The following is a 12,136-nucleotide window of genomic DNA, read 5'->3' on the forward strand; positions in this document are numbered from 1 at the left end:
GAGCATTTGCTGGTCTTGTTCAGAACCAGTGTTCAGCTTCAGGATGAATAAGTGACAATGCACTTAACATTGGCCTCCAGTCTGCAGTGTGTGGTATCTCTTGCTTAAATAGAAAGTATGATGCCACAGCCATGTTTGTTCGCATGAACTGTGTTATGTCTCCCGCATTTTTAACAGCCTCATTAACACTCACTGGTGTCCTGGGTCAGTGGAGACTCAGAGTTCAGAGGTGCTTTCACATGAGTTCACCTCCCAGGTGGGGGGCAAGAAGGCACCTTGCTCATTCCTCCAGCTGCTCACTGTTAGCTCTGGCCACTGTTATTCATTGTGCCACCGTTCACTCCATCACTCTATTGCCAATGGCCCTGCACCATCACTTTCTGCTGCTACCTGCCACTGTGACCTCTGCCAGTTGGTCTCTTGAGGTTCCACCCAGCTCTCAGTGATTTCAGCTGAGCTCTTAGTGGGTGAACCTCGCTGCTAGTGCAGGCTGGGCCATCTCTTCCACAGAAATGCTGTCCCACAGCAGGTCTTAGCACTTTGACCTGATTATCAGTGATTTCAACTGTAGTGGTCACTTAACAAAACAAGAGACTATCCATGGAGCCTAATCAGCGCAGTCTTTAAACAGTGGAGAGGGGCAGGTCAAATAGTACTTGTGACTCAGACAGACCATCAAGCAAAACACCTGTCCCCGCCCTCTCTCTTGATGCACTCAATCAGCAGAGGCTAAGTACAGTTCCACTGCCCTTTACTCAAACAATAAGGTCAACAACATTTAATTACCCTCCCCCCTGCATTCAAGTGATTTGTAACCAAACCCCAGCCAAAATCTATCACCTGGGCAACACAGCTCTGTTTGCTGGACACCTAGGTAGATTAGGTGTGAATGTAAATACAGTTTGGTCCTGAAGCCTTTCCCCCCAGCCCATCACTAGCTATCAGGGAGAGCTCATTTAGACTTTGCTTACAAATCATAATTTGAAAGTATTAGGTTGGCCAACATCACCGAAATGAATGCACTGACATTGTCATAAAAAACAACAGCTGTATAAGGAAGCTAGTCTATGTTCATACTTCTCAAATGTATTATACTTTTGCAGATACACATATTTAATCATACATATGGTTCTAAAGTGTGTATTAATGTTTCACAAAAAGAAAAGGAGTACTTGTGGCACAAATGTCCAAACAGCCACTAAATTGGCAACACTGCATGTAACTAGTTCACAAAACGAGGTGTGGGGGGGTGTTGGGGAAATTCAGGGGGGGGTGTAGGGGGGAGCTTAGGGAAATCCCTGCCATCAGGTGCTCACAGTATGACCTCATCAGGTAAAGAGAGAGGGCCAGTTTCTCTGCTGCACTCAGCATCCTCTTGGGACTGCAGCATAAGAGCTAGTTACAGCTTTCTAATCCTGGGACCAGTTATTCACCAGCCCTGATGTCCTTTACAGTGCCTCGGGCTGCTCTAAAATAGGTCAGGCTGGTTCCAGACACTCCCCGGGGCTATGGGAGAGCAGTGTAAGAACTACTGCTACTTCAGTTTTTTATCAGCTGGGGACTCCTCCATTTGGGGGAGCTCCAGGAGCTTTCCAGCAATGCAAAGGGGATAGAATCTGGCCCAGCGCTTTCATTGCTTGAACCTCCTTTGGCTCCACTAGCCCCTAAGTCAGAGAAACCAATTGGGACTGAGATGGACTGTTTAGACTTGTACATCAATACAAAATGTTTTCGTGCTCACACTCAAGCCTTTGCTTTTTCTGAATGTCTTTTTCTTTCCAGTGACCAAGTGTTGTGTGCTCTCCCACGATCAGACAGACAAGCTGAATTCCTTCAGAATTTAACCACCAACTTTGAGGTAATTTTTTTCTCTATAAACTCTAGGCCAAATTCTGCTCTCAGGCACACCAATGCCATTCCACTGGGAGGAAGATTTAGATCCCCCTTTCATTCTCTTATGTTATACATTTTTTTAGTTTGTAGAAGCACAATAGATGCTTTATTTCCATCAATTTAATGTCTACTGATTGAGATGAGCAGATTCCGTTGACTGATAACATTTTATCATATTATATCAAGCACCCGATTTCAGAATTATGTAATTGATTTTGTATATTAGCAGCAACAAAACAAAGATGATAAAGTACTGACATGTGATGGTTGGTAAAATCATTTGTCAGGAAGTCCCAGGAGCATAAGCTGATGCAATTTCTGACTGTATGACTTCTAGGACCCCGACACGCAGGACTGCATTTTACAGTACTTGGTGGTGTTTTGCTAAAAACAGAGTTTAGATAATAAGAATCTCTTCATCTAGAACTCATAATCTCTTAGAACACCAACAGGATTTTGTGATTTCCATCTGCCATTACAGGAAAGAGCATTTAATTAAAATAAGGCATCCAATTTTGTTCTAAAGCACTTCCCCCATTATTTCATCATATTTTCGTTTGAAGTCAGCACCCCATAATGAAAAACATAACCATTTCCCCAATCAGTGTCGTTACCAGGATCCCTCATGACGTGTCCTGATCATCAGAGCCTTTAACAGCCCCTGTGCCCATAGCCTGTCTCTGTCCAATTTGCTCCCCTGACTCCTGTCGCCCTCCCACCCTTCACCTATCCTTCCCCACTTCTTATCTCCCTCACCAACTGCTCCTATCCACCTCCTCCACACCAGCTCCCATTTCCCTCCCCTTTCTGCTGCATCCCACCCTCTAGCTGTGGATCACCCTCCTCTCTCTCCAGCTACTGTAATCCCCTCTTCCCTCACTCTGCATTCCAGTGTGGCTGGGTGTGGGAGGGGGGGGGCACGGAAAGCAGAGGAGAGACAATCTCCCTGTACGCAGTTCCAGTCCATGGTGCCACACCCCCTACATGCCAGAAAGAGTAAGTAAAGGGTTTCATGCTGTCTGGAGTGCCTCACAACTGAGAGTGCCAACCTCAGGACAGACTGTCAAAGACAGGGCAGACACCCCAAACTGGTGGTATGTTCTGTAATTAGATTTCACCTACCCAGTAACGAGTGTGAATTCCTGGATCACTATAACAGTCTTACCATGAAGTCACAGACAGTCCTCTTTGACTCTCCAGTCTATCTTGCCACTCAGACAAACTGGACTTAGTGATAAATGGTCACTTACACCAAAAACCACAAAATAATCAGGGTTGCTTTCAATCCCAAAAGACAAGTCACTTACCACAGATCAATTGGTACCCTAGCTCCTACACCAAAGACAATGCCTGAAGCCAATCTGTCTAAAGGTGTAATAGCTAGGAAGAAAATTGAGAGAGTTATTTATAGATTAAAGCAAACAAACATACACACAAATGAGTTACCATCTACAGTTCCTAAAGATGACAGAGATATAGTTATCTGTCAATTCAAAATGTCTTTCCGGGCAGACCTAGGGATAACTCCTGGGGATTTCTGCCTTAGTTTAGTGTCTCTGGCCCTGTGAAAATTCAAACAGCAAAGAGATCACCATTTCTTCTTGTGAGCATCTCTATATGACCTTCCCCCAGAGATCAAGCCAATGGGATGAGGGCTCCTGCACGTAAATTCTTCCTGGGTGGCTGGGGCAATCAAAAAAGCTTTTTGTCTTTGATGGCTCATTAAGTCTTGATAGTCCTTCTCGATGGGCAAAGGAACTACTCTTCCCGTCTGACCTCACAAGTTCAGAGCAGGCATTTTACAATTATAAAACAAACTTATATTTTACCTTTTAGCATGGAATGCAGATGTTACAAATGAGATTAATGCATGCAGCAACTTACAAGCATTTCATAGAGTCTAAACACTAAATACATTCTTATAAGACTAATACCTATTTTGAACAAAATTAACATACAGGTGAGCTGGTTTGGTTTCCAGCTATGGGTTTGTCAGTTCTTAGTTAAAGCCTATGGCCTTGGCCAGAGCTGGCATTTGATTTCCAGCATCACAAAGGGAAAGTCTTGCTCAGTTCCTGCAGAACTGGGTTGAAGCATGCTCAGTGAAGGTAGAGCATTCTGTGATTTTCCTGCCAAATTCTAACTAGCCTCTACTGATCATGTGTGAACTGAGAATGTTCAGAGGGTTATAACTTGGCCACATTTGGGTGGATTTTCAATGGGGATGCCAAAAGGCATAAAGGTCAAACCCATGCCAAATTTCAAGTCCCTGCTGCAAAGCATGAGGGCACTAAAGCTTCTTAATTAAACAGCTGTAAGAACTTTTTTAACATGGGCAAAACAATGAATTCTTGTTCTCAGAAACAGTGGAGCTATTTTAGCTGAAACTTAAAAAATAAAAATCAGCCTGAGGCTGTCATGTGGCATGGAAATTTTTACCGTAATTTAGTAGGCCAGTTTGGCAAAGTTAAAAGCAAATGCAGTGGAAAACAGGGTCTTATAATGGGAAATATCAGGCAACCTTAAATATAGGCAGTGCTGCCTTTAGTAATTAATGGTATATAGAAGATAGAATGACCACTGCCGTTCATCTCCTAATATAAGAACAAAAGATGTCTATTGAAACTGAAAGGTTTCAGAATATGTAACATTTAAGCATAACTGACAAAGGAAATAGTTTTTCACACAATACTCAATTAGCCTGTGGAATTCATTGCCAGAAGATATCACTGGGGTCAAGAGGGTGGCAGGATTCAGCAAAGCATTGTACACTGACAGAGTTATAATAATAAATATCTGAAAATTAACGAGAGTTTTGGAAGGGATATAAACTGTCATGCTTGTGGGCATAAGCTAACCTCTCTCTGGGGGCAAGTTAGCCCATCACTGCCTCCTGCAGAGATTCTTGTGTCTGCCTCTGACATTGTTAGTATTGGCCACTTTGGTGACAGGATACTGGACAAAATGGACCAATGGTCTGAGCCATTCTGACAATTCCTGTGTTACCTGTATTACTTCATTCACCTGCTAGACTCTATGCTAACTTACTTATACCAACTTAGACTTCATTGTACTTCCTTATACTCAGACTTAGTAGGCCAGATTTAGAGAAATATGTACTAGAAGGTTGCATGTTCTTAAAGTGGTTATTGAACAAATACATACGTTGATGCAATATATATTTTAGTGGGGCTGGAAAGAAAGTGTAAGTTATACCAGTTTACACTCCCTCCAGATTTAGATTCACCTTTGAATACGGCCTTCATACTGGGTATTCAAGACTAGCAGCTTAATTGATTACATTCAGATTGTATGATATGTCTCCTTAAAACTAATTTAAACCTCTATTGTCCTGCCTATACTACAGACTGAGGGCTAGATTCACAAAGGTACTTAGGCATTGCGGGCCAGAGGTGCTGATTTTCTAATGTCCCAGGGGAGTGCTTGACTCCCATTCCGCCCCAGACCCCACCCACACTCCACCCCTTCCCCCAAGGCCCTGGCCCCACCCACCCTGCCTCTTCCCAGCCCTCGCTCTTCCCCCCTATCCCCAGGCGCCTCCTGCACACCATGGAACAGCTGATCACGGCGGGTGGGAGGTGTTGGGAGGGAGGCGAGGAGCCGATTGGCGGGGCTGCCAGCAGGCGGGAGGCACTGGGGGTGAAGGGAGAGATGCTGACCTGCAGGGCTGCCAGTGGGTTCTGAGCACCTCTATTTTTTTCCCATGGTTGCTCCAGCCCGAGAGCAACCACGGAGTCAATGCCTATGTTGCAGGCCTTACCCCTAGTCTGCCCCTGAGATAGGTACCCAAGGCTAGATTCATATAGGGGACGTAGGCATTGCAACTCTTAATGTTTTGTGCCTTGACCCTGGTCCATGCCCCTGTGTGGTGTAGTTAAACTGATCTAAGACCCTATGTAGATAGCACTAGATCGGACGGAAGAATTCTTCTGTCAACCTAGTTACCATAGGTATAGGTAGTATCTACATTGAAGCACAGCTGAGCCACTGTCACATTTTAAGTGTAGACAAACCCTAAGAAAGAAGAGTGAGAAGCAGCCTAAGCCAGCCAGAACGGAGGAAAAGTGAAAGGTTTCAGAACATGTAACATTTAAGGATAACTGATAAAGGAAATAGTTTTTCACACAATACACAGTTAGCCTGTGGAATTCATTGCCAGAAGATAGCAGAGGAAAAGTGTGGGGCTTAGAGCCCAGGTCTTCAAATGTATTTAGGTACCTACCTCCCACTGATCTGGATCTTAGGTGCCTCCCCCTGCCTGGAACCTCTGCATCAGGGCAGCACTTTCTCACAGAAAAATAGAATGACACCCTTATTATTATTTTTTTAAAAGTGTGTGTGCCCCGAATGCCCAGCATTTCCATAGGATGTAAGAAAACCAGCTTTGAGTTCCCACTCAGCCTGATTTAGAGCAGGGACTCTAACCCAGGTTGCTTGAATCCTAGGTTAGTGCCCTCATCACCATGCTATGAGGTATTCTCGGGTAGGTCTCTTGCTCTCTCTCTCTCTCAGTCGCCTGCTGAAGCTGTTCCAGTTTAAATGAATAATTAACTATTCACTGAGTCAGAGGGAGACTAACTTTATAGGCCAGAAGTCAGGGCACTTAGCTAGGATGTGGGAGACTCAGGTTCAAGTCCCTTTTACAATAAATATTTAATTATTTTATACAAAGAGGAACAGCTTCTGCAGGAGAGGTTGAGAAAAACCCAGTCCAGTATACCCAATAGCCCCGTGATTAGGGCACTCATCTGAAGTGTAAGCAGAACTGTGTTCAAGTCCCTACTCCAAATTAGGCAGAGTGAGGATTTAAATGTGGCGAGTGCCCTAACTACTAGGTATTCTGAACATGTACTCTCTGTGTGTGTGTGTGTGTATATACGTGCATGCAGGGCCCAAGCCTGAAGGTGTGCTGTGCATGTGGCTGTGGGATCAGGTCTGCTGGAAAGACAAGCAAGGAAACACACAGTTTGAGAATCCCGCTTGGGGACTGCTAGGACTTTGGCTTGCGCTAGGTCTCCAAGTAGCTATTTAGCTATGGGGTGGCATCAGGACAAAGGCAGTTTTGTGCATGCCCACCAGCAGCAATGTCAGTGCCTATTGGGTTAGGCAGAAGCTAAGCACTAGTTCTGAGAATGTCTCCAGCCTCTAATGGTGGACATAAGCACCTAAAGAGGTGACTAGGTACCCAAGTACCTTTGGGAATCTGGCCCTTCATCTTGTTTAAAATTTAGAATATATTCTCCAGAGACTTTCTGTACGTTGGTTGTTTCAAAGGCTATAGCTACATTGCACTGCAGTGCAGGCTATGGAGGTATGAATTGCAGAGCACACCAAAATGTTGGGTGCTAACTGCCCCATGTGGATGCTGCTGGTGTGAACTAAAAACTACCTAGTTTGCATTAACATCGTAGGCGTCGACTCCATGGGTGCTCTGGGGCTGGAGCACCCATAGGGAAAAAGTGGCAGATGCTAAGCACCCACCGGCAACCCCCCTCAACTCCCCTTTTCCCACCCCAGTGCCTCCTGCCCGTCGGTGGGCCCCGCCGATCAGCACTTCCCCCTCTTTCCCCGCATCTCTTGCCTGTCACAGTCAGCTGTTTCACAGCGTACAGGGGCTCTGGGGAGGAGTGAGGGCACCGCACGCTCCGGGGAGAGAGCGGAATGGGGCGGGAAGAGGCAGGGCAGGGGTGGAGCGGGAAGAGGCGGGGGCTTGGGAGAAGAGGTGGAGTGGGGGCAGGGCCTGGGACAAAGTGGGGGTCAAGCACCCCCCAGCACATTGGAAAGTTGGCACCTGTAATTAACATAGTCCTGTATGGTGCATCAAAATTAATACAATATTCAAAGTGTAGTTGCACCAGATCCAAGGAGAGAAGAGCTATTATTTACCTACTTCATGACACGTTGATGTTGAATATGCAGCAAAAAAATTGCACTGGCCTTTTTTCGCATTATAAATTCATGTCTAATTTGCTGTCCACTACCACCCCTAAGTCTTTTCAACATTATTGCTTCCCAATTTTCAATCTCCCACTGAATAGCTGAGTTTCAGATTATTTTATTTCATTAACTTTCATTTTCCTAACTTGAATTTTACTAAAATGAATTTCATTTTATTTTCTGCCCAATTTTAATCTCTCTAGGCCCCTTTATATTGCTGCTTCATCTGGATTTATTTTGAAATCCCTTCTGGCATTTGGTTCAGCTCTAATCAAAGTAATCACTGAATACAATAACTGCAAAAACTAGTCTGAGCTGCATTAATTCCCCAAATACCCTCAGGAAAAATAACCCTCCACTGATTTGAGGATTTTGATTGTAATAATCAGCTAAACAGATATATTAAACTAGTAATATTATATCATGAAAGGTGATGTTCCTGCCTTTGTTCTTGATTTATGAATTTATATTCAGCTGTTATAAATTTTTCTTACCCACACACTTTTCATTTTCAGCAATAGCATGATGTGACAGCACAACACATGAAACTGCTTCCCACACATGACCTACAAGATTGAAAACATGTATTGTGTTTTGATCATGTTCAGAATGTTTACTAAATGGTAAAGTATTTTTTCTTTCCTTGTGAAAAAAATTGTTCTTGGAAACTTTGTAGGTTATTCTCTGGAAACCTGATTCAGCTGAAAACATTATGAAGAACAAAGAAGTCCATTTCTATGTCAATGTGTCCGATATAAATGATGTGAAAGCTGAGCTAAACCGATCCACCATCCGATACAAGTATGATTCTTATTTCTTGCTGTGAAGATATGAAATCAGAAATTCAAGCCAATTGGCGACACTGCTTAAGAATGGTTTATGCTTTTTGTTTGTTGTTCAGAGTTTTGATGGACGATGTTCAAGAAGTTATCAAAAAACAAACTGTCAATGACACAGTCAACCCCCGCAGTTCTGCATCCTATTATGAACAATATCACTCTCTGAATGAAGTAAGATACGTTATATTTTTCTCATGATCCTTTATGCATTTATTGTTATTTCATTAACAAGGGCTTAAATTTAATTTGATGATGATGGTGATATGGACTGTCTGGTGGAGATATGGACTGTTACATAACAGCCCTATAGGGGAAACAATTAGATTTGTATTGATTAGCTAATAATAGTTCACTTTAATACAGTACCTTTACTAAAGAAGGATCCAAGCACCTTACAAAACACACTACATAAGAACCACTTTACCCACCAACTGAAATCATATGAGAAATTTAAGGTAGGTGCAATGTAATTACCTAAAATGAAATTTGGTCAAGACATTTTAGATTTCATGTAAATGCTCACCCTAAGTCTACAATCATAACTTCAGTTGCTTCTGAAAACGTAATTCCAATGGATCATTCTGTAGTTCACCTAAAAAGGCACTCTGCATGGTGCAGTTGTGTATTTCTGCCAAAATTGCCTTAACATGGATTGAATGTTCACTCCAAAGAAGTCTTTAGTAAGAATAATGTGGAAAGCTCATTGAAAGCAAGGTTAGGGAAAATGCAAAGAAAGGAATATGTTTTTCTTTCTTGATTAATATCTTTTCTTCCTTGCTGCTGCAAAAAGTTATGCTAGATGACCTGCTGCGTGTTTTACATCTCTAATCTTCCACCTGTGATTTCATAGAATCATAGAATATTAGGGTTGGAAGAGACCTCAGGAGGTCATCTAGTCCAACCTGCTGCTCAAAGCAGGACCAACACCAACTAAATTATCCCAGCCAGGGCTTTGTCAAGCCGGGCCTTAAAAACCTCTAAGGATGGAGATTCCACCACCTCTCTAGGTGGTGCTTCACCACCTTCCTAGTGAAATAGTGTTTCCTAATATCCAACCTAGACCTCCCCCACTTCAACTTGAGACCATTGCTTCTTGTTCTGTCATCTGCCACCACTGCGAACAGCCTAGCTTCATCCTCTTTGGAACCTCCTTTCAGGTAGTTGAAGGCTGCTATCAGATCCCTCTCACTCTTGTCTTCTGCAGACTAAATAACCCCAGTTCCCTCAGCCTCTCCTCATAAGTCGTGCCCCAGCCCCCTGGTCATTTTCGTTGCCCTCCGGTGGACTCTCTCCAATTTGTCACATGCCTTCTGTAGTGGGGGGGGGGGGGACCAAAACTGGACACAGTACTCCAGTGGTGGCCTCACCAGTGTCGAATAGAGGGGAATAATCACTTCCCTCGATCTGCTGGCAATGCTCCTACTAATACAGCCCAATATGCCGTTGGTCTTCTTGGCAACAAGGGCACACTGCTGACTCATATCCAGCTTCTTGTCCACTGTAATCCCCAGGTCGTTTTCTGCAGAACTGCTGCTTAGCCAGTCGGTCACCAGCCTGCAGCGGTGCATGGGATTCTTTCTTCCTAAGTGCAGGACTCTGCACCTGTCCTTGTTGAACCTCATCAGATTTCTTTTGGCCCAATCCTCCAATTTGTTTAGGTCACTCTGGACCCTATCCTTACCTTCCAGCATATCTACCTCTCCCCACAGCTTAGTGTCACCTGCAAACTTGTTCAGGGTGCAATTAATCCCATCATCCAGATAATTAATAAAGATGTTGAACAAAACTGGCCCCAGGACCGATCCCAGGGGCACTCCGCTTGACACTGGCTGCCAACTAGACATCGAGCCAGTGATCACTACCTGTTGAGTCCGACAATCTAGCCAGCTTTCTATCCACTTTATAGACTTTTCATTCAATCCATACTTTTTTAATTTGCTGGCAAGAATACTGTGGGAGACCATATCAAAAGCTTTGCTAAAGTCAAGCTATATTACATCCACCGCTTTCCCCATAGCCGCAGAGCCAGTTATCTCATCATAGAAGGCAATCAGGTTGGTCAGGCATGACTTGCCCTTGGTGAATCCAGGTTGACTGTTCCTGATCACCTTCCTCTCCTCCAAGTGCTGCAGAATGGATTCCTTGAGGACCTGCTTCATGATTTTGCCAGGGACTGAAGTGAGGCAGACTGGTCTGTAGTTTCCAGGGTTCTCTTTCTTCCCGTTTAAAAATATGGGCACTATATTTGCCTTTTTCCAATCGTCCGGGACCTCCCCCGATCACCATGAATTTTCAAAGATAATGGCCAATGACTCTGCAATCACATCAGCCAACTCCCTCAGCACCCTTGGATGCATTAGATCTGGACTTGTGATCTGGAATGGTGGCCAAAGCATGAAGGGCCATACAAGGATGGAGTTCCAAGGGGTTCCAAAGAGGATGGAGCTAGGCTGTTCTCAGTGGTGGCAGATGACAGAACAAGAAGCAATGGTCTCAAGTTGCAGTAGGGGAGGTCTAGGCTGGATATTAGGAAGCACTATTTCACTAGGAGGGTGGTGAAGCACTTTCAAATATTACACTTTCATGACAAAGAGAGTGTACTTGTCTGAGGTGAATTGAAAAATACTATTTCCCTTGTTTTTCATTTTTACAGTGCAAATATTTGTAATAAAAATTATAATATAAAGTGAGCACTGTGCACTCTGTAATGTTGTGTTGTTACAGAACTCAATGTATTTGCAAACGTAGAAAAACATGAAAAATATTTAATAAATTTCAATTAGTATTCTAGTGTGTAACAGTGCGATTAATGATCAATTTTTTAATTGCGATTACTTTTTTTGAGTTAATCATGTGAGTTATTTGCGATTAATCAACCGCCCAAGTTTAAAGTATGTTACCAAAATGTTCCCCTTTCTGAAAAATTAGGGTGAGGTTCCCCTGCTTGGCCCACTCTTAAAATGCAGTGACAATTGTCAAGGAGAGATTACACAGGGTTACTTAACACAGGGGGTCATCACATAAAGATGGGATTGAATTGTGTATACTGACTATATTTGGGTGTACATTAGGGTGGTCTCTTAAGACAGGAGGTCACCCAGGGCTTGATCCAGTGCCCACTGAAACCAGTGGAAAAAGCTCCATTTACAGATTCTTAGATTCCAAGGCCAGAAGCGACCACTGCACTCATCTAGTCTGGCCTCCTGTGTAACACAAGCCATACAACGTCCCCAGAATAATTCCTAGACCATCTCTTCTGGAAAAACATCCATTCATGGTTTAAAAATAGTCAGTGATGGAGAATCCACCATGAACCTTTGTGATTAGTTCCACTAGTTAACTACCCTCACTGTTAAAAATTTACACATTATTTCCAGTCTGAATTTGTCTAGCTTCATCTTCCAGCCATTGGATCATGTTATGTCTTTCCCCGCTAGATTGAGAGC

General features: G+C 43.6%; 1 protein-coding gene across 1 annotated transcript in view; it reads left to right on the forward strand.

Annotated features, from left to right (window-relative positions):
- The window catches only part of CPB2 (carboxypeptidase B2), a 38,512-nt gene that overhangs the window by 8,259 nt on the left and 18,117 nt on the right, over positions 1-12,136 (forward strand). The window contains 3 exon segments of the mRNA XM_048831183.2: positions 1,783-1,858; positions 8,528-8,652; positions 8,753-8,861. Of these exon segments, the coding sequence (XP_048687140.2) occupies positions 1,783-1,858; positions 8,528-8,652; positions 8,753-8,861 (310 nt within the window).

The sequence above is a fragment of the Caretta caretta genome, chromosome 1 (assembly GCF_965140235.1).
Source record: "Caretta caretta isolate rCarCar2 chromosome 1, rCarCar1.hap1, whole genome shotgun sequence".
Classification (NCBI taxonomy): Eukaryota; Metazoa; Chordata; order Testudines; family Cheloniidae; genus Caretta; species Caretta caretta.